Here is a 22,557-nt window from a genome sequence, read left to right as displayed (position 1 = left end):
GTAGTTGGAAGGTGCGTAGTGATGGGGGCGGGGGATTGCCGAAAGAGAAGGGATGGTCTCATGGTTAGGGCACTTGAATGCTGTGCTGGAGAAATGGATTCTCTCCCTGCCTCTGCCACAGAGTTCCTGTGTGAAACTGCTAAAGTATCGACCGAGTGAGGCTTACCTGGTAACGGTAGCCCTCGTTCACTGTCCCTGGAGCTGTAGACAATGTGTAGAATGAAGACCCCACCCCTGTCTGACAGTGTTTCAGATGGTGTTAGCAGGTCGTGTTGGGGGAAAAGGGAGTGTGTTGCGATGGGCAGGGCCTGTTGTTGTTACAGTCTGAGCCCATTGCCTTACAGCCTCAGGTGTGAAAGTTCTTTTTGTTTCTCCTTGATGAACCGCCCCCCCCTTGGTTCACTCTACTTCCCTGTAAGCCAGCCACCCTCCCCTCCCCGCTTCGATCACCACTTGCAGAGACAATAAAGTCATTGTTGCTTCACATTCATGCATTCTTTATTAATTCATCACACAAATAGGTGGATAACTGCCAAGGTAGCCCGGGAGGGAAGCACCGGGTGGGGTGGGGGAGGAGGGAAGGACAAGGCCACACTGCACTTTAAAACTTATTGAATGCCAGCTTTCTGTTGCTTGGGCAGTCCTCTGGGGTGGAGTGGTTGGGTGCCTGGAGGCCCCCCCACCTCGTTCTTGGGCGTCTGGGTGAGGAGGCTATGGAACTTGGGGAGGAGAGTGGTTGGTTACACAGGGGCTGTAGTGGTGGTCTGTGCTCATGCTGCCTTTCCTGAACCTCAACCATATGCCGGAGCATATCAGTTTGTTCCTCCAGTAGCCTCAGCATTGCCTCTTGCCTTCTGTCACCAAGCTGACGCCATCTATCATTTTCAGCCCACCACTTATTATCTTCAGCCCGCCACCTGTCCTCGCGTTCATATTGTGCTTTCCTGGACTCTGACATTGTCTGCCTCCACGCATTCTGCTGGGATCTTTCAGTGTGGGAGGACTGCAAGAGCTCAGAGAACATTTCATCGCGAGTGCTTTTTTTTCGCCTTCTAATCTTCGCTAGCCTCTGGGAAGGAGAAGATAGTGTGAGCATTGAAACATTTGCAGCTGGTGGAGGAAAAAAAAGGGAGAGTGGTAGTTTAAAAAAAACACATTTTAGAGAACAATGGGTAGACTCTTTCACGGTAAACCTTGCTGTTAACATTACATAGCACATGTGCTTTCGGTACAAGGTCACATTTTGCCTCTTATTGAGGGTATGCCGGTTTGGTGTCAGAGATCACTCACGCAGGGCCGGGCAACAGAATTTGGCTTGCAGGCAGCCATGGTAAGACACAGTCTTTTGGCTTCTTTAACCTTCAGAACATGTGGGAATGGTTTCAAACAGCAGCACCCTCATTGCCCATACCAAGCAGCCGTTGGGTTGGCCATTTAAAATGGGTTGGCAATTTAAAAGGAGGGGCTGCGGTTTTCGGGTTAACGTGCAGAACAAACCCAACTAACCCCCTTACCCCACATACCCAATTCTCTGGGATGATCGCTTCAACCCTCCCCCCACCGTGTGGCTAACAGCGGGGAACATTTCTGTTCAGTCACCGGCAAACAGCCCAGCAGAAACGGGCACCTCTGAATGTCCCCTTAATAAAATCACCCCATTTCAACCAGGTGACCCTGAATGATATCACTCTCCTGAGGATAACACAGAGAGATAAAGAACGGATGTTGTTTGAATACCAGCAAACATCGGGACCATACGCTGTGTTATGCAATGATTCCAGACTATGTGCTACTGACCTGGTGTGGTAAAGTGTCCTACCACGGAGGACGGAATAAGGCTGCCCTCCCCAGAAACCTTTTGCAAAGGCTTTGGGAGTACATCCAGGAGAGCTTTATGGAGATGTCCCTGGAGGATTTCCGCTCCATCCCCAGACACGATAACAGACTTTTCCAGTAGCTGTACTGGCCGCGAATGCCAGGGCAAATTAATCATTAAACACGCTTGCTTTTAAACCATGTATAATATTTACAAAGGTACACTCGACAGAGGTCCTTTCTCCGCCTGGTGGATCTGGGAAGAAGCCTTGGGTGGGTTCGGGGGGGGGCGGGGTACTGACTCCAGGTCCAGGGTGAGAAACAGTTCCTGGCTGTTGGGGAAAACGGTTTCTCCACTTGCTTGCTGTGAGATATCTTCAACCTCCTCCTCATCATCTTCCTTGTCCCCAAAACCCGCATCCCTGTTGCATGCTACTCCACTGATGGAGTCAAAGCACAGGGTTGGGGTACTGGTGTCTGCATCCCCTAGAATGGCATGCAGCTCATCATAGAAGCAGCATGTCTGGGGCTCTGACCCGGAGCGGCCGTTTGCCTCTCAATGAAAAAGTGAAATGTTTTGTTCCAACAGTGTTGAAATGGGACCTTCCTCCGACCCAGCTTTCTCCTAAATAACATTCCTGCCAAATCGACCCAATTTCCTGAAGCATTTGGGTTTGGGCAGAACTGCATGCCCCAGTGGAGCACAGTTCCATCGGTGGGAGTGTGTGGGGTGTGGTTAAGGTAGAACCTGCAGGGATGTTGGGTTGGGGGAAACAAACCTGGCCTTTTACTTGTTTGGCCCAGCAGAGGAGCTGAAAGGATCGGCTTTGGAGGCAGAACACACAGACTTCTTGGGAAATGCCTGGCCCAGCTGCAATTTTCCAGTGTGAGAGCCTAAATAAGGGGTCAGAATTCTGTATTTTTACCTCAGATCAATAATTAGTGCAATGGGCCGGGCACCGAGTCACCGAAATGCAGATCACACATAGGAGTCAGGCATCAGGCAGTATTTAGAAGCCCATTTGTGAGAGTAGGGTTCCTTGTTTCCCTTTCTGAGCCCAGTGATCCGGGTTCTAATTTCTCCTCTGCCATATTGCCTTCCTGGGTGACCTTGGGTAAGTTCCTTATCCTTCCTGGGCCACCTCATAAATACAAGGAGAATAACCTTTCCTTACCAGCCAGGTAGTCCATGAAGGGTTGTGAAATGTGCTGAGATCCTTGGATGGAAGGTGCTATGCGGGTGCAAAGCTTTGTGATGTGTTTTCAGCTGTTTATTTCACAAGCTGCTAATAATATTCCTGGCATTTTGCAAGTCAGATTTGCAATAATTTTTGATGGACACTCACCTTTTGTAAGAAGCTTAGTTCCTTCTTTTGTGTGCATGTGCGTGCGCGTGTGTACATGCATGCGCGTGCCCTTACGTGGCTGGGAGGCTAAGGGCCAGTGTGCCTTGCAGAGCGAAACAAAAAAGAGCCTCGTGGTGATTCTACAAAAATAAACGAGTGATGTGAAAATATCCTAAACCTCAACCCTTATTCTTTCATTAGCCATACAAACATGTTTCATGAGTAAAGCCAAATCTTAACTGTGAACTGTAATGTGGAACTGGGCGGCTGGAGGGATTGGCTAGGTGCAGTGGAGTATTTCCCTGTTAAGTTACTCGCCCAAAGCCAGTCGAGGTTGGAACTCATGTCTGCCCTGTGGCCAGTGACATGGGTTGGCATTCTCTGCTTGCCTAGTACCCACTGGCAGTCTCAGCAGAGACGCCAAGAAGCAAGCGGGCATACAGATCTCAGAGTCAGCTATGATGAATGTTATACTTCTGGTGCCTATTGTTCAAGCTCCAGGACTATTAATCTCTCTGTTCACCAGCACTTTGACTCACAATTTTATGACCACGTCTGGAAGGTTTTTGTAAATGTTATTTCCAAGCACCAAGCCAACTTCTCCATTGTCAGCTTGATCCTTGCATTGTTACAAGGCTGTAATTCCAAAGCCCAGGGTCTAGCAACGTGAAGAGAGGAACTTGCAGCCTGCACCTCGCCGGCTTTCCTAGCAACTCATGTGTTTGGGTTTGTACAAACAGAACGCCAATGCTCTGCTACGTTTCCTGGTGTAGTAAGATGAGGCCCTGAAACAGAAACCCTTGTATCAGAGGCCCAGTATGAGGCCTAAGGCCTAAAGTAATGGTCAAGGCTTCGCTAACATAAAGCAAAGTTAAGCTGTGAGCCAGAGGCAGGCCCTGCTCACAGAAGCTGGCAAGGAAAGGGCTGATGCTGCACAACTATACATACCTAAAGATATAAACATGTGCCCTGATGGTACCAGAACACTCCAATACTTGCACATTCCACACTGATAACAAGGACGGGGCAAAAGGGGAATATGATGGATAGAGTTGTTTTGTTCGAACCAACATGTACAAGGTGAGAGGCAGCACCTTACTGCGTAGAAGGGTTGTACCTTACTACGTAGAGGGGTTGCACCTCAATACATCAGGAGTGATGCGTAACTTGTTTGTACCTGTGTATAAGAATACATCCCTGGGGTGGTGTCTTTGTCCGGCCTAGAGGGCAGTGGAGTGTCCCGCCACGGACTGAGCTCGTCCATTGTCAGGGAGCACATATGTACTAGCAGAACTATAGACATCTGATCCGGCGAGCTAGAGACTGTGTTTCGTTTGGCAATAAACCTGGCCGGGTGCCTTCGTACCTTACTAGAGTCTGTGGTCATTGGGGGTTCTCTCGGGGTCTGCTGTGTCAGCGATCTGCGCAGAGCCGGGGCAACACACAGAGGGAACACGCACGCAGCTGACTGTTATCAACATTGAAGAGCGCAGAGCACCACACCAGTGGCATTTGACAACACCTGGTAGACAGGGTGGCCCGGAAAGGACTAGCTACTCCATTACTGCTAGTGTCACAGTGACATCTGGCAACGTAAGACAGTGGCAAATCAGATGTGGGTTCTAGCCTTGAAATGTGGAGATAGATCTGGATTCTGAACACCCCAAAGTTTGAGGGGTATTTGGAGCTGGGTTTTTCTTTAAACTTGAATATTTCCCTTTCTGTCCCTAAATAGAGTCCTGGAGTGACTTTATTTGGGGGGACTATTCACAGGAGTAACTGGACTTGAGTCCTTGCAGAGGTTCCACCATGAATGAGATCAAAGCAGTTGTGCTGTAGCAAGTGTGGGTGCCAGCAAATCCGTGGGAAGAAGGTAGGTAGGTGGTGGGTTGACAGGCAGGGCTGTGGGATATACGCAGCTTAGCATGACTGCAAACACTGCATTGTTCTACTGGCCTAACAATGCCTGGGAACTAGCTGCGGGTCATTCTCTGCAGCGAGTGGGGATTGTAGCAATGGGGGTAAACTCAGAGCCTCATTTCTACCTAATGATCTCTTACTGCAATACAAACTGAAGCCAGCTGAAAATGATATGGTATCGCCACCCCCCATTGTGTTGTGATCCTATCCACTCTCCCAAGCTAAACAGAGCCTGGCTGGGTCAGTAATGTTCTCATGGGGACCTTCCGGACCCAGTGGCTGGCAGATGTGGGGTTGGTGTCTCCTTTTGGAACACGTCCCCAGCCTGGTGAGAGGGTGCTGTGCTAGCATAGGGACCATGGGTCAGATGGGACGTAACGCTGGCCCTAACCAACTGCCATCCTTAAACACCGCCCTGCCTCGTTGCAGTGGCAGCGATTGACCCGGTGGCCTAGCTCAGTCCCAACCGGCTCAGCATTGCTCAACATCCTCACGCCGCTTTTATTTAGACGCCCAACTTACTTCTCCTCCCCCTAGCCCCACTGCCGTTTCAATTAGTTCTTCTTCACATCCCATCCCCAGCCATTGCACAGCGTTCCCACCCTCATCTGCTCCAGGTACGGCTGCCCCATTTCACCGTGGGTACAGCCGTGTGTTGGGGGCAGGTAATGGGATCTCTTTCTTTAGCTGGCGGAGATGGCGAAGCCCTTCCAGTTTCCTGGGGGTGCCAGTTGCTATATGAATGTCAGTTGTGACAGATTCAGGGGGTGTGGCCCAGGCTGTAGCGTTCCTGCAGCTACCTGCTCAGGTACGTTTCTGTCCGTGAGTTCTTAGAATTTGTTCTTTTGCTTTCTCAGACATTATGGAGCGGCTCTGGCCTCCAGTGAAATGATCCCGGGGTATCTAGGGATGAGATTGGAGGAAAAAGTTACACTAGCCTGCCACCCTAGTGAAGCCCAGAACTGTAGGAAATGCTCATAGCAAAATCTGAAACCACACGGTGTTCGACTGGTGTCAGGGTTTGTCACTAACTAGAAACTCACCCCAGCTTTGTAGAAAGATTCATGGACAAATCTGACCCATTTCTGGTTTGTATCAAAACCCAATGAAACTGCGTGGCTCTGAATGAGTTTCACTTTGTTTGGGGTTCAGGCACTCAGGGTTGATAAAGCCCCCCGGGCTGGAACAGAAGGGAAGAATTCACACCAATATGTGTGTGTGCCATAGAGGCAGCATAGTGTAATGGGACTGAGCGCCGGGTTGGAGGTGGGGCCACCTGAGAGCTGCTCCCATCTCTGCATGGACTGGCCTTACAACCCCGATTCAGCTACACTCCCCTTTGAATCTGAGGTACTGTAGATTCCGCTTATTAGCTACCCCTTGGTTGCCAGCAAAAAGCTGCCATTATCCGGCAGTTGCTAATAAGTGGATGTAGCAGGGTGCTGGTGCAGAGGCACCTAATTAGCCCCTGCTCAGCCAGCCCCAATTAGGGGAAATAGATTGGGGCTGGGGAGAAGTCTGGTGCCTGGCCTTTAGAACTGGCTGCACCTGTGGGCCTGAGGGTTCAAGGGCTATAAAGGCTGGCTGGCAGACAGAAGGAAGGGGGATGGCCAGGGGAAGGTCAGTCTCTGGGCTGAGGGCAGGCTCTGGGTGAAAGGGGAGATTGTAAGGCCTGCAAACTGTATATAGTATCTCACCGGTGGTGGGAGAAGTCTGTAAATAAAGCCATGGGTGCTGCAGAAGGAGAAGCCTCTCTGTGCTTTATTGGGGCCCCAGGAAGAGGGGCGGGCAGAGGACCTGTTACAGTGGAAAGCAAGTTTGCAGGGCTGCAGCCAGGGAAGGCAGTGCTGGGGCATGCATGAGAGATGACAGGTAGGATGGGGACTGACTGAAGAGCTCTGAAAATGCAGACAAGTCACTTATGCTTGATACAATAGACAGTGGGGAGCCAGTGGAGGGATGCACAGTGTGACATGGTCAAAGCGACTGGCTAGGAAAATGGTCTTCGTAGCGGTATTCTGAATGGATATGAGCAGGGCAAGACTGCGTTTGTCAAGGCCAGAGAAAAGGATGCTGCAGTAATCAAGACGTGAGATGAGGAGAGTCATAGGTCTAGTCTGCTGTCCAAAGTTAAATCAACCCAGCTGTCACTCAGAGGGGTGAAAAATCCACCCCCTTTGAGTGACGTAGTGAAGGTGACCTAACCCCTGGAGTAGACAGCGCTAGGGCGATGGAAGAACTCTTCTGTCAATCTAGTTACCGCCTGCTGGGGAGGTGGATTAACAACAGCAGTGGGAGAACCGCCCCCTGTCACTGTAGTGAGAATCTAGGTTTCAAGTGGAGAGAAGCCCCTCGGGGGAGGGATAGCTCAGTGGTTTGAGCATTGGCCTGCTAAACCCAGGGTTGTCAGTTCAATCCTTGAGGGGGCTGTTTAGGGATCTGGGGCGAAAATCTGTCTGGGGATTGGGCCTGCTTTGAGCAGGAGGTTGGACTAGATGACCTCCTGAGGTTTCTTCCAACCCTAATATTCTATGATTCTAAGCCCATAGCCAAGTGAATGGATAGGAAAGGACGTATCTTAGCAATGTTACACAGAAATAATATGCAAGACTTTGGCTGTGTCTACACAATGTAGACTAAACCAGCACAGCTCTGCCAGTATAGCCCCTAGCATAGGTGCATCCTACCCTGACCGAAAGGGTTTTTCCATCGGTGTAAGAATGTCACCTCCCTGAAGGGTGGTAGCTACATTGACATTGACTACAACCTCTTCCGTCGACGTAGCTGCATTTACACTGGAGGTGATTGGCAGCATAACAGTGACAGTTGGGCAATTTTTTCCCACACCCCTGATCAAGGCACTATGTTGATAGAATGTTTTCAGTGTAGACAGATGCTGGATATGAGGACCCCGCAAGATGTCCGAATCAAAGATGACACCCAGGTTCTGGGCCTGAGTAAATGGGCCAGATGGTGGTGGTGTCCACAGTGGGCAAGAATGGAGGTATCAGGGAGGGCTTGGGATGTGTGGGGAGATTAGGGGCTCTGGTTTAGCTATGCCTAGCTTGTGCTCAGATGTACATGAGGGGTGTCAGAGCGATAGGCCGAGATTTTAGTTTGGACAGAAGGAGACAGGTGTGGAGTAAAGAGAGAGATCTGGGCAGTCAGCGTAGAGATGGTAGTTAAATTTGTGTTTGCAGATGTGATTACGCAGAGGTAAGGGGACCCAAGCAGAGCCCTAAGGAATCTCCACAGAGGAGCTGTCTGCACTGGGGTCCAGCTTGAGTAGACATACCTGCAGTAGCTGTGATAACAGGCGGAAGGAGCAGCAGGAGAAGAACCAAGATGGGTCAGAACCCTGGAACCCAAGGGAGGACAAAATTTTGAGAAGAGCATCAGCAGTGGTGTCCAAGTCAGCTGGACCCGTCAAGGAGGGTGAGGATCGAGTACTGCTTCTGAGGTTGGGCTAGGAAGAATTCTCATTACAGACTCTGGTGAGAGTGGTTTCAGGACGGGCCGGGGGAGAAAGCCAAACTGGAGAGGACTATGATGGAGCATACACATACACTCATGCTCAAGTGTTCCTTTTAGACTGTGAAAGTGGCTTTTCGGTGTTTCATGTATATCAGCGTGAAAAATTCCCAGTCTCCTGAAGCGTCACAGAAAATGACAATATGCAGGGTGTGAAACCACCTGAATCAGCCAAACAAAATCACTCTGATGTTGACTATTTTAGCAGCTTTGTTGCCCAGTCCGAGAGAGCTGGAGGAGGGGAGCAAGGCTGGGTGGGAACACTTGGCAGAGAGGAGACCAGCACCTGGTCATTGGAAGACTGCTCTAGCCCATAGAGTGGGATACTGCATTTGCAAATCTCAGCAATTTTATTGGATTTTGGGTTTTTTGAAAATGGAAATCCCAGAAACACGCACTAATCAAGGAGAGAGTATCTGGAGTCAATGCTATTATATCTGGAAAATAGATTTTAATTTGAAAATAAAGTGCAGTCTCATATTACAGCTACATCATTTAAAATAACAGCAAGAGTAAGAATACCTTTGTGAGCATTATTAGAGATGGGCCTGACCCAGATTCCCGAACCAGCCTCCAGACACAGAGAGGGGGGGTGGCTCTGCGTTGCCTTGAGGTCCCTTTACGCAACTCTGGCGACATAAAGAGGTGCTGAAGGCCTCAAATCTCCCCATGGAGATTCTCATAGACTCATGGGGTCTGTCTACACTGCAATTAACCACCCACCGCTGGTCCGTGCCAGATGACTCGGGGTTGCGGGGCTCCGGGTGTGGGGCAATTTAAGTGCAGTGTATGCGTTGGGGCTTGGGCTGCTCTGGGACCCTCCCACCTCGCAGGGACATGTACACCACAATAAAACAGCCCCTTGGCCCGAGCCCTGCGAGCCCGAGTCAGCTGGCACGGGCCAGCTGCGGGATTTCATAGGCGCTGTATTGGGGACAGGGGGCAAAGCACGCATGTACATCCACGCACACGTGCCCACTGACGCTGGTTCCCTAGGCTCACTGGCTCTCTCCCCCCGCCTGGAGTGGTACCCAGGCTGCAGGTACGGGAGGGGATGGGACGGCTTAACGGGGGAGCCCCAGTCGCTGCTGGCAGCCACTCGGGCACCGGCTGCTGCAGTGATGTCGCTGCTCTGGTGCTGCTGGGGCCTCCACCCTGCTGGGGCTGCTGCCACCAAGGGGACGCCCCATATCCCCTTCTCTTCCCCATCCCCTCCCCCTTACTCTCCCCCAGCCCACCCCCCTTCCCCATTGTCTATTCCCCCCCACACTACCCTCACCCTTGCCCTGTCCCCCCTACCCCCGTGGGCACTCATTGTACAGGAGACCGGTGGGCACTAGGACCCAGGAGGTGGCATCAGCTGCCAAGGCAGCAAACGTCCCGCCCGCCCCCTGCTCCCCACAAGCCGAAACGTGCAGGTGGGAAGTGCAGTGTGGGAAGGACAGAGCCCCTCTTCTCCCCCCCACACCCCGAGGCAAGTCCAGCAAAGCAAGCCCTGCAGGGCAACTTGGCACTCATAGAAATGGGGGGGGCAAGCGACACATGACCCCATGTAACCCCCCACACCTCGCTTCTGTTTGGGGGGGCAATGCCCCCCACCTCCCCCAAACTACGTCCATGTGGGTTTTTAATTGCAGGGCAGATGTAACCATAGACGTCAAGGCCAGAAGGGAACGGCAGAATCATCTAGGCTGCCCTCCTACGTGTTGCCAGCCACAAAACCTCACCCCCCAGTCCTGTAATAGGCCCATGACCCCTAGCTGAGTTGCTGAAGTCCTCAAAGGTGTTAAAGATTCTCCGTGAAAGCAGGCTCCCTGGCAGCAGAGAGCTGGTAGAACGGCTCTGCACTGTCCCTGTTGCAGCCCCGGCTGGGTGGTTCTGGGTGGGGGTTCAGGCTCTGCTGGCTGTCTAAGCCCCCTAGGGGGCCATGTGCCGCTCAAACAAAAATCGGAGCAGCTGTGAGGCTGCTCTAACGTACTGCAGGGCCAGAAAAGCTTCCTTTGGCCTCTCCAACTCTGTTCCTGCCCTGAGTGCATCTCAGCCAGGGTGGGTCACTGGGGCCCTGGTTTGGGATCTGAGCTTCCCGCCCCAGTCTATCACTGTGATGGGCTGAATCCAAACACCCGGAACTGTTGGGGTCCAGATTTCCAACCCCCAGGCTTCCAGGACAGCTCAGACCAGGCAGGGCTTAGGGAGACCTTGTGTGGCAGCATGAGGCAACAGAGGCTGGGAGCTGGGCAACCAGCGGGTCCGTCTGTGTCCAGACAGCCGAGTTCGGCACGCTCTCTGTCCGAGGGGCACTGCAGGCAGGAGCGTTGGCTCTGCTCGTTACCAAGGTAAGGCCCTGGCCGGAGCTGTGGCTGAGGACCACGCGGTGCAGCTCAGCACGGGGCCGCAGAGGTGATGTCCTTCAGCCACTGAGGCGCTCTCCCAAGCTAGACCAGACTCCTCCAGTGCCAGCGGCCACGGCTCTTTGGGGCAGAGCCACACAACCTGGGCACCGTTGTACTGGCTCTGTGCCACCAGAGCTGGATTTACGGCCACGGTATGCTTCTGGTGTGTCACAAAGCGACCCTGGCATGGGGAATGTGGGCCCAGAACTTCAGCCCGGTGTGGGGATTCGGCCAATCCCAGCTGTAGCCATACATCTTTAAGACCTACTCCTTTCATGGACCGCTGCAGCCTTGTCCTGGGCATCTGCCCGGCCACTTCCTTCAGAGCATATCCTCATTGCTTTCAAACACTGGATTCCTGTAAGCTCCCCTCTTGTCCTCCACTGGTATCACCCTGGACTCTGAGAAGACGGTTTCGTTCAGAGGAGGCCAGGCTGAGTCCTGCTCCAGCATCCTTTGCAGCCTCTTGTAATGGCTCTTGGACTGGTACTGGAAGCACTTTTTGAGCAGCATCCAGAGGGCTCTGTTTTCAATGACGGCCTCCTGCGAAAGGAAGGGCCAAGAGTGAACTACTGACAAGCCTAGAGCACGGCTTTCCCCCTTCAACACAGGACAGGCTCGGCACAAAGAGTGGGAAAGCAACTCTCCCACCCTGTCCTGCTGATACACCTCACTGCACAACCCCTGCTTGGGCTGCCTGCTTCAAACCCTCAGCTCTAACGCTCCTACACCCTAGCAACCCCACTCAAACCAATGGGCCTTCACAGCTCTGAAAATCAGCCCAAGGTACTGAGGGTTTCTGGCAATGGGGTGGCTGGTGCTTCACTCCACACTGCCTAATTACTGGAGGGTAAGAGAGGAGTTCATCTCTCAATGTTCATTCACTCCTGGGTCCCGTGGGGTAGCTGCCAGCAATGGGTGCCAAGCAGGGCCACTGATCCACTAAGATCTGGAGGGGGATCACCAGTGCTGCTCACATGGGCTTCCCAGCATCCACTGCTGGTACAACATTGGGCTACATTGGGATGGAACTGGAGCAGTGACCTAAAGAGTAAAGGTTCCCGTGATCGAGACCCTGAACCATCCTCTCTGCCCACAGGCAGGTGCATTTCCTTTAACAAACTCTGTGTGGCTCCAAGGTGTTGGGAACTCTTCAGTACCAAGTAGGTCTAAATTCAAGCTGCAACTCACCTCCCTTCCCCACCAACTTCACTGACCTGCTTCATCGCTGTGGGGCCAGTGTGTGGGGGCAAAGGAAAGTGGGTCCAAAATGGAAATAAGCCAGAGCCACATTGTCTCCACAGAGGAGGAATCTCCTGCTTTCTGCATGCACACAGTTAATTTCTGCTGCTGTAAACCAGAAGGGATCGCCAGCCTATGAATCATTCACATAAACAGCTGCCCTGGTGCTGAGTTGGGGGGTTGCTGGTCACAGCCCGCTCAGGGTGATCGCATTCGAACCTATCTAGGTGGCCTCTGCAGTTTCAGCAGGATATGGTGTTCTTCACCGCCTGCCCTACGCTGTTGTGCAATGTCTCTGCAGCTCATGAAGCTATTGCTGGACGTGTCCACGGTGGATGAATGAAAAGTTCCTCATCAGTAACCACTAGTCGCTTAAGGACATTGCCCCATGCCTACCTCTGGGCACAAGCCACCTTCTGGAGGAACCGGCCCTCTGGGGCTGAGTCCCTCCTTGTGGGTACGACCATTCAGGTCTGACCTCTCAATGAGAAGTGGAGCCACAGCGGCCACCCTTCCTCCTGCTAATGTGCAGCATTTGAGTGGAAAACGCTGAAGATGAGGAAGAAAATCCAAACCCTTCTCTGGCCCCGAGAGATGGGCCATCACCCGGCGGGAGCAGTGGTCCCAGTGCCGGCAGCTCATCTCAGGAGGAAAGGCGCTGAGGCTGGGATGCAGCAGCCCACTGCCAGGTTTGGACATTTGGATCCCAGTGAGTGCTGTTTTTCTAGATGTTCCCTTGCTTGGTCGAGCAAGGGCAGGGAGGACACCTATGCCATATGGGAGTAATGTGCAGAGCCAACACCTTGGGAAAAGCATCCTTCCCCCCCAGTACGCACGGTGGAGTTTTGGGAGCTGGTTGGGCTCCCTCTGCAGAAAGAGCCCTGCAGATAAGCTCCTGCAGGGAGGGGAAGAATGAAATTCTTAGCAGCACAGGAGTCCCCCTATCAGCTCAGACCTTAGTCCCCCCCATCTGCTGCCTGACGTGCCCAGTGCCGGATGCCAGGGATATAGTCCATAATTAGCCAATTGGGCCCTGTGGTGCATAGGCCAGGAGAGCGGAGGAGCTGGAGGGTGTACACAGTTCCTCTTGACCCCTGGAGTGGTAAATGTACCCCCGGAGCACAGGGCTGCTGCAGGCTTCTCCTAGCAGCCCTGCCCGAGTGAGACTGTTGGTTATGAACGAGCTCATCTCTAGACACAGCGTTTGGCACTATGAGCCTGTATGGCAGTGAATGCCACCTCCAGTTCCACCAGCAACCGAGTCCTTTCTTTCACCCATTGTCAAAGCATTCCCCGTTAATTCTGCAAGTGACCAGGGACCCTCCAGACCCATTTTGCTATTTGGACAATCTTAAAGGTGAGATTAAACACAGGCTCTCACCTCTACAATGAAGGACACAGCGAATGTGACCAGCAGCATTATCACCATGGAGATTCTCCAGAAGGTGGGGGTGCACACGAGCTGGGAGAAAGGGAGATGGAAGCCAGTCAGCAATGTGTGTGCACCTGTGAGCGTTTGTGTGAGCTGACATCCTCAGAGCACAGCATCCTCGTTTGGCTGGACGTGTTAGCCACGACCTGCTGAGCTGACGGGGGTGAGCTTGGTCTCTAGCATGATGAAATCCTGATAAAGAAGACCTGAAATAGCCTTGAATCTCATGACACAGCAGAGAAAACAGAGCTGCAGCGTTGGAACAGGAAATCTAATTTCTCTCTTTCTTTTTTAAAGAGCGAGAGCGAGAGAGGTCATTCCAGCTCCGAATCCAGATCCAGACTTCCCAAAGGTTGGGTATCTGGGAATCTCTGGTTTTGGTTCAACTCATTTGAGGGCTGGAGCCCAGATCCAAAATAGGGATTGGCGCTTTCACCCAGAGTTTGGGTTCCCATGTGTTTCTGTTTTTCCTCACCAAAGATTGAGGCTTCATCTATGATGTAAACTAAATCCCTCTCTTCCAAGCCGATTCGAATGACATTGCTGTCATGACCGTTCTTCTCAGAGCCAGTTTTAGTCCATGATAACAGCGATGGTGAGAATGTGTTACTGTGGGTATGGAACTACCTGGGATAATGCTTCCTTTCAAGTGCCACCAGGTGAGGTGGGTTTGGTGACGTAGACACCTCCCCGGTAGGGACTGGACTGAACAATACACATAGGTCTCTATCCAGCTATCAGGTGGTAAGAGTGCCCAGATCCAAGCTGGTTTCAGTCTGGCAATGTAGATAGAGGTGACCGAATGTATATCCCCAGAGCCCCAGGAACTGTTCAGTCCTTGTCATCTGACTCAAACCGACTTTAAACTTAACTTGGCTTCTGACTTACTGGAACACCCAGTGAGACTGTGCAGGTTGTCAGATGTGTCCTACTGCAGACTGTTAATGAAATACAGTATGCAGTGGTGTTGTAACCATGTCAGTCCCAGGATTTTAGAGGGACAAGGTGGGGGGTTGTCATATCTATTATTGGACCAACTTCTGTTGGTGAGAGAGAGACGAGCTTTCGACCTTCCCGCACCCAGACCTGAGGAAGAGCTCTGTGTAAGCTCAAAAGCCTGTCTCCCTCTCACCAACAGAAGCTGGTCCAATCAAAGATATTCCCTCCCCTTCCCGGTCTCTCTAATAAAATACAGGGTTAGAGCACAGAGAACACATCCTGACATGATACTTACATCCATCCGTGAGTAGAGACCGTCAATGTCGGCAAACACAAAGAAGACACAGATGCCCAGTTGTACCGCTAGCACAAGTACAAATATATCTAAGGGACAAGAGCAGTCAGGTGAAACAATGTGGTTATGAGCGTCCTCAGCTGCTCACATACTCCTGAGTACCTTCTCCCATTATTTACCAGGCCATGCAGCGCAAAACTTCCATGAAATTGTGAAGAGTTTGGAGCTAAAGGAAAATAAACCAAGTAAAAAACCCCCAGCATTGGTCAGTCAAGGGCACACATGCGAGGCTGAGACAAGCCTTATATGTATAGATTTTAAGGCCAGAAAGGACCATTGTGATCTAATCTGACCTCCTGCATCCCAGAGGCCAGAGAACCTCACCCAGTGATTCCTGGATCGAGCCTGGTAACTTGTGCTCTCATCTCTTAGGAAGAAGTCTGGGGTGAAACCCTGCCCCTGTTGAAGTCAATGGAAGTTTTGCTATTGACTTTCATGGGACCCAGGACATCACTTCTGATCTTGATTAAAGACTGTGAGTGACAGAGAATCTATCACATCCCTAGGTAAGGTATTCTAGGGGTGAATTACTCTCCCTGTTAAAGTCTGCCCCTTATTTCTAGTCTGAATGGCTCTATTGTCAGCCTCCAGCCACTGGATCTTGCTTCGTTTCTGCGTGCTGGACTGAGAAGTCCTCTGTTATCAGAAATCTCTCCATGCAGGTACTTGCAGTCATGATCAAGTCACCTCTTAACCATCTCAAAGAAATGTGATGCTCATGCCCATCCCCGCCAGTGCCCCTAACAAAGAGCCAGACACGTAGTTCTCACTCTGGGCTAATTCAACCCTAAAGCAAGGAAAATGCCAAGAGATTTTTGCCTGATTGGGAATGTTAGGACTGGTCCCTCAGAAAGGGTTATCAGCTCAACGAATACCTCCCATTGCAGCTGTTGGGGCTGGACCTGCTGAGCATTTCCTGGTGGACTCTCACAGAGGTGAGGAAGAGAGAGCTGTGCTGCAAGGCGAAGGTCTAGACAGCTTCCTAGGTTTTGTTCATTTCTGACTTCTGGTCGGGCCATGTGAGCGGCCGGCTAGGAGCTCGGGAGTGATTTCCCCCGGGTGGGCACCAGAGGCCATCACAGCGCACTCCCAGACAGAGCCAGGGACTTCCTGCTTTTCAGTTTGTCTTTGTGGGGTGTATTTTGGGGCCAGGCAGTGAGTTAACAGGCAATCAGCTCTGGATTCTCATTGCTACTCTGGCCCTTGACTGGGTGATGGGGCCGTTGAAAATGTTCTGGTTTGGGTTCAGTTTTCCTTTGGGATGGGCCCAGACTAAAGCCCTGAATGCTAATCCTCTCAGACATTGGTCTATCAGCAGGCTGCAGGGGGCACAGGCCTGCTTAGTGATACCCAGAGCAAAGGCTGGTGGGTAGCCGGCATTTTAATTCTGGTTCTTCTCTTCTTGACATGTGTGGCTGGTCCACATTAGCCTTGGAAAGACCGCCCACCCCAGCAGCCAACCAGACACCAAATACCATTTGTTTGTAGTTTGTTTCATACCAGTTCAGGGGAGCTGATAAACAGGCTGCCCTTTTCTAGATTCCCCTCTTGCTGAAATGCGCCCCAGTCACCAGCTCAGATCCTGAGCACCACAGAGCCACAAAGTTCGGGGCAAATTCTGAGAGATGCCGGGCCCCGGGAACCATTGGAGCCGTGCGTCTCAACCAGTTAGATGCTTTTCAAAAATTGTTGGTCCCCTATTTTTGAAAATGTTGGCCAACAAAGCTTTTGCCAAGGTGTTTCCTAGTGAGCTGGCTTTCTCGGGCTCTGCGCCAGGCCATGCTCTGCCTGTCACCGGGAATCAGTGCATTGTACTCACAGTTCCTGTACACGGGCTGCCGGAAAGGCTTTCCCTTGGAGAACACCAGTGCTACCATGAGGCAGTTGATGGTGCTGAGGAGCCACACTGTGGTGTTTTCATAGCTCTTGTAGCCATTGTCCACCCCCTCTCCGGCATCCGCAGTCTCCATCCCCGTGAAGCCGATGGTGGCAGCGGAGGAAGAATTCTCCACATGGCTTTTATTCCTGCTGAGGCAGGCACTGCGAAAGAGGAGGCCCTGTGGTTAGTAATGACAGCCGGCACGGCTGGACCAGCCTCCAGCTGGGACTCCCAGAGCGTTCTCAGTCACTAATGAATGGGCCTCTGGCAGCTCTGAGAGGGAGGTCCATTTTGTTATCCCTGCTTTACAGATGAGGAAACTGAGGCAGGGAGAGGGGAATTGATCTGCCCAACAGTGAGGCAGTGGCAGAGGTGGCACTAGATACCCCAGTCTCCTGACACCCAGAGCCTGTGCGCAAACCACTAGACCATACTTCCCCTTCCCAGAGCTTTGCCATCCATTGTAATAGTACCCAGGCGGCATATTGACATTTACATGGAACCAAACAGGAACCTTCACTGCAGTAACTGCTGCCCCAGATACTCTCCTTTTGCTATTAGAAATCGTACCCAAGTGATCTGGAATTCCTGGACTATGCGTAACACACTAGGGCCAATGACTCGTTCAAGGAAAACCCCAGCCTGTCTACAGCAGCCTCCTCAATGTGGCTGCCAATGCAGACCCCTGCAGAGTGCGTCTGAGCACTGTGATGCACCCCCTCCCCTTGCCCCACCTGGCCTAGCAGTACCCGTGCTCTGGGAGCTCACGCTCTGGTCTCTCCTGCTCGACCATCCTGCTGTGAGTTCAGCAGAAGCTCTATTACACGTAATCGCTCCTCTGGGGCCTGGACCTAGCCCAGTTCCCAAGCTTGTCAATAGCGACATGTACGCCAGCCCCACTGTGCCTGGAGTCCCGACACGGGGCTTACCTGTAGATGTTGTGCTGAGCGTACCAGGGCTGCTTCTGGACGGTGACAAAGCCAAAAACCTGCATGCACAGGCTGAACAGGATGTTCAGAACCACGGACAGCAGCAAAGGGGGCGAGATCAGTTGGCCCGGAGGCCTGTATGGGACCAGCTTTGGGTAGGCACCGTTCAAACTCACTGATAAAAGAAGAATGGATTTTTTTTTACTAGTACATCCAAGATACCAGCAGCTTGACACTATTATCAGCCATTTAGGGTTAATTGACAGCATCTGACGTCTGTGAAGTTATTTTGGAAAACCCCCAGGCCTGCTGTTCCCCTCATGCGCACGCTTCAGGGGGGTTACTCCTGATTCACCCTAGCATCAGGGAGAGGTACAGCTCAGTGGAATATCCTGACGCAATGATGCCAAGCAGGGGGTTCATAGCAAGGGAGCTCTCATCAGGCACCAAGAGTCATGGCTGGCACTTTTAAGGCTGCTGTAATCGAGGTCTTTCCCCAGCTCTTTGAACCCCACCATGTGCAGAGCGCTGCTGTCTGCCGTCACACACACACAGAAAGCACTGCAGGCATAGCACCCCTGTCCTTACTCTCCGTGTGCTTAGAGCGCCCGGGAATTTACTCTTCTCTGTCTCAAACTTGTCTTTCTCTTTTCCCCTCTCTCTTCTCTAGCACTGGTTTCCGCCTTCCACCAGCAGTGCCCAGCTCTCTCCTCCACTGCTTCTGACATCTAGCACGTCCTTATTGCATGTCTCTGCCTTAGCTCTCCGAACCGTTTGCAACCTCAAACGAAACCCCCTTTCCTGCCTGGCCTCTTTTCTAGCGCTGGGCATCCACCGTGTTAGATCTTATGGTGTAAATCTGTAATCCTGGTCTTTACACGTGGAGAGTACTATGGAGTAAATTCACAGTGAAGCTGTCTTGTTTGTCTACAGTAGCAAGATAGAGCAGAGGAGAGTGTATCCATGAAGCTCTTCTTTCCCCCACGTTCCCTTATAACATTACACTCACCCCTTTAACGCACAGCTTTAATGTGCGGTACGGGCACTCAGTTCATTATGTGCTGCATTGTGAGTGGCCAGCAGCTGCAGATCCACTCTCTCCCATGCAGGCTTTTCTGGAGCTGGCTTGTTACAGCTCTTGCAGTGAATTAGAGTGACAAGAGCCAGATCTCGGAACAAGCTGTGAATCCCCAAAGGGGTTCTAAACAAATCTGTAGGGCCAGCCCGCGCTGGGTGCTACGTGCTCACACTGGCTGCTTGCACAAAGATTGTACTCTTTGGTCCCAGTGATTTGAACCTGTATCAAGGAGCGAATGCTCTTCTCCAATTGCAGTTGAACTGGGGACTGCGAACTTTTGACCTTACCCCACTGGCTGTGGCTTACTATCGGACCCTCCCCCAATGCACCTTTACGCTCTTTCACTTCCGCATGGCTCTGTCTGCATCTCCTGCCCCTGGGATCTTCCAGCTTTGCCTCGATAGTAGAGAAGGCCCTGAGTTTCCTTTCCACCTCAAGTTTCTCTGCGCGAGCCGCTGTTGTCTCTCGCCCATAAGAAATTCTCCCAGTTACTGAGACTCACCCCAGATCTGGCTGCCTATCAGCCCAGCACCAAGGATTTCCCATCTACTCGAACCCTTTTCTCTTATTGCGCGGTAAGCCCTCTCTGCTGATTTAAATGTACTGTACTCGCTGCAGGGTTTTCTTTTTCTTTTTCAGTGTGCAGGATTATACACTTCCCGGGAGGAAGAAATTAGCTGAGATCTATTCTCACCCCTACGCAAAAGGTGACTACGGAGCTTACTTGTTATACCAATTACAGTGGTAATAGCCAGATCTTGGAATAAAAACTGGTAATTCCCAAAGGAGTTTAGTTGCTGAAAGGAGAAACAAAAAGAAAACATAAATCAGACATTTGCTGTAGGGTTGTTTGTTTCATCTTCATAAATCCACAGCGTTTCCATAGGGCTAATACTCTGCAGTTTGCTCGGAAAGCCTTGGGAATGCTATTCAGCCAGACGATGTGTACCATGAGTGACAATCCTTCCAACAGAGGCCCTGTCGCAGAGCTTGCACTAAACACAATAATTTTGTGCATGGTCATTGTGCATGGTAAGGATCCTTCCAGCTAATTCAAAAAAATGAAGAGAGACTGATCTGAAGGGGCAAGTTCTTTTCTTGATGCCAGATGATTTCTGAATGCAAATCCCTCCTCACTAAATGGGAAGGCTCCATTCAAAGGCAGTTTAGGGTGCTTTGGCATTTTTAGCCAATGCACATTTTAACAGCTGAAAAGTTTCCCTGTGCTCATCTGCCAAAGAACCTCACTCCTCTTGTGCAGGCCCTCCTCTGCAAGCAATCCCTTAGCCTCTCTTCTCACCCTCCATCACCTGTGCACATGCCTTTGCCTGAGATAGCGTGCTGCATCTTGCCTTCTGTGTGTGCATTTGGCTGGCCCTGCTTTGGGCCTGGCCCTTCTCCCCCTGAAGTCAATGGCAAAAGTCGCTCCATTTTACAGATGGGGAGACTGAGGCACAGAGCAGTTCAGCAACTTGCCATAGGGCACACAAGGAGTCTGTGGCTCAGCTGGGAGAAGAAATCAGCTCTCCTGGCTGTGTCTTGGCCATTAGACCCTCCTCCCCCTCTACGGGAGCAGTGGCCTGCTTCAGTTCTAACTGACAAACTCCTGGTCCCAGAGCCATACCCAGTAAAGCAGGAGAACACCAAGGTACTGGATGGTGCTGTACAGTGCCATGTACTTAAACACGCAGAATGAAGTGACGAGAGCAGCACGACCTTGCCTGTGTATGGAAGAGAAAAGACGATAACGATTAGCGGACGGGGAGGGTGGGGTGCAGCTTTCCCCAGTCCTTTAAAAGTCGGGTTGAAAAGCAGTGCATGAGTTATGGGATGATGAATCCCTGACGGATTATCACCTGGGCCTGTACTTTTGAATCTGAATGTTGTAGCAATGAATTCCTTTGCTGAAATCTGCTATGCAGCAGTAGGAAGTGACCCTGCTAACCTCGACTCATGGGCATAGTCCTGACTCCGTTCGCCCCAGACACTGGCTAGCTAAAGTGCATTGAAAATGTAAAGTGTGCTGGGGGTGTTAAGAGTTCTCCGTAAGACAAGAATACACCAGGGGGCTCTTCCCCGAGCTTTTCAAATCACTGGAGGAACACGGCTGTCTCAGCTTTGTGAAATCAGGGCCCTGACCTTCCTACAATGAAAGCCAGTAGCTCATGGATTTCAAGTGCAAACAAAGCAGAGGAGTGTTCTGGGAGGCAGCAAGTCTATTAGTTAGAGCAGTACCCTAGCAGTCAGGACTCCTGGGTTCTAGTCCCAACTTTCCTACTAGCTCACTGTGTTGTGTAGATACAAATCCTGTCTCTTTAAGCTGTGGTGGGAGGGTTGTTGGGAACGGCTCTAGGCAGAAGCTCTACAATAAAGCAGCAGAGAGAGACGTGCTAAGGATAACACTGTTTTCCTTATGCTGATAAAGTTCCTTGTTCAGTGTCGGAAGAAAGTGACTCATTCTGTGATTCTTGACCATTGACGTGTGTAGCCTTGGGCAACTAATTTAGGGCCCAGTCCTGCTTCCGTTTGCTTCAACAGGAGCAGGATCTAGTCCATACCTTCCATACCCTGCTTTGCCAATCAGTGAAATGGGGATAATGTTATTTCCCTACCTCGTGGGGCATTGCAAGGGTTCATTATGAGCTCTGAGATCCTCAGGGGATGGCCCCTCAAGGTGTTATTTGATTAGCTGTTTGCACAGTGCGGCAGGGCCCTGTGATGGAGGCCACTATAGCAGTGCCCAGATTTAGCACAATGAACACGTCTGTCTCTTTCTATAGCTCTTTCTTCTTCCTATTTCCCTGGCACTGAAATCCTTCTGAGCCACACGATTCACAGCTGTGGCAGGCCTCCCCCTTCGCAGCTCTGAGGGAATGAATAGTCCTTGTACTGAACGCTGTTCTCTTAGACAGGAGCAGGGCAAAGCGCATCCTCAGGGCCCTGGAGTTCGATGTAGGTTCTGCTGGGATGGGAAAGCCCAGCTGTAACGTGGGACAGGAGCCGATTTCCCTGCTCTAGCAGTGCGCTAAGAGCCTGCGCTCACCTGATCAGCTCGGGCACACACTCTATGCTGGGGGTTCGGGACGTGAAAGGTGAAGCCACCGACGCCTCCTGCTCTGACAACGATATCCCAGCGTGGGCCATTTTCAAAGCCTGAAATGCACGGCCCTGGTCAGTACCCTCCGGCTGGCAATGCCCACTGACTGGCCGGCCAGCCCACCAATCAACGCCATCTGTGTACTCCACAGGGCCGCCGGGAGCCAGACAGTGCCACCCCAGAAGTGCACAATACAGGCTGCCGATGGGGCATGGCCAGTCCCTCTGGGAGATGCTCTAACGCATCTCCTTAGTCCCCTCCTATGGCATGTCAGCTGTATCTTCCAGCTACCTTCCCTGGCAGATCCCAGGGCATAGGCGTGGGAATTAGGGATGCAGGGGGTGCTGCCGGCCCCGCGCAACTGAGGTCTTAGTTGCCACCCTGCATGCCCTGGGTTTCGGCTGCTAGCCCCACGTGCCCGGAGTCCCGCATGCCTGGAGTGCCAGCTGCCGGCCTTACACGCCTGGAGTCCCGGCTGCCAGCCTTGCACGCCCGGAGTCCCGGTTGCCGGCCTTGCACGCTTGGAGTGCCAGCTGCCAGCCCCACGTGCCCAGAATCCCGGCTGCCAGCCTTGCACGCCCGGAGTCCCGGCTGCCGGCCT

At 51.9% G+C, this 22,557-nt stretch overlaps 1 protein-coding gene across 3 annotated transcripts in view; it reads right to left on the bottom strand.

Moving 5' to 3' along the window:
- Window positions 1-9,918: 9,918 nt before the first annotated feature.
- LOC101941228 (probable cation-transporting ATPase 13A4) overlaps window positions 9,919-22,557 on the bottom strand; it is a 71,263-nt gene continuing 58,624 nt past the window's right edge. For all 3 annotated transcript variants that reach the window (XM_005302879.5, XM_065557495.1, XM_065557496.1), the window contains 8 exons: window positions 21,903-22,012; window positions 20,484-20,580; window positions 19,584-19,656; window positions 17,782-17,956; window positions 16,793-17,013; window positions 14,914-15,002; window positions 13,629-13,709; window positions 9,919-11,548 (listed from right to left, as the gene is read on the bottom strand). In XM_005302879.5, the coding sequence (XP_005302936.2) occupies window positions 11,327-11,548; window positions 13,629-13,709; window positions 14,914-15,002; window positions 16,793-17,013; window positions 17,782-17,956; window positions 19,584-19,656; window positions 20,484-20,580; window positions 21,903-22,012 (1,068 nt within the window). In that variant the 3' untranslated portion in view covers window positions 9,919-11,326. The remainder of the gene's footprint in view (window positions 11,549-13,628; window positions 13,710-14,913; window positions 15,003-16,792; window positions 17,014-17,781; window positions 17,957-19,583; window positions 19,657-20,483; window positions 20,581-21,902; window positions 22,013-22,557) is intronic.

Source organism: Chrysemys picta, chromosome 9 (genome assembly GCF_011386835.1).
Source record: "Chrysemys picta bellii isolate R12L10 chromosome 9, ASM1138683v2, whole genome shotgun sequence".
Lineage (NCBI taxonomy): Eukaryota > Metazoa > Chordata > Testudines > Emydidae > Chrysemys > Chrysemys picta.
The sequence above is the reverse complement of the archived record's forward strand: the minus strand, read 5'-3'. Positions and strand labels throughout refer to the sequence as shown.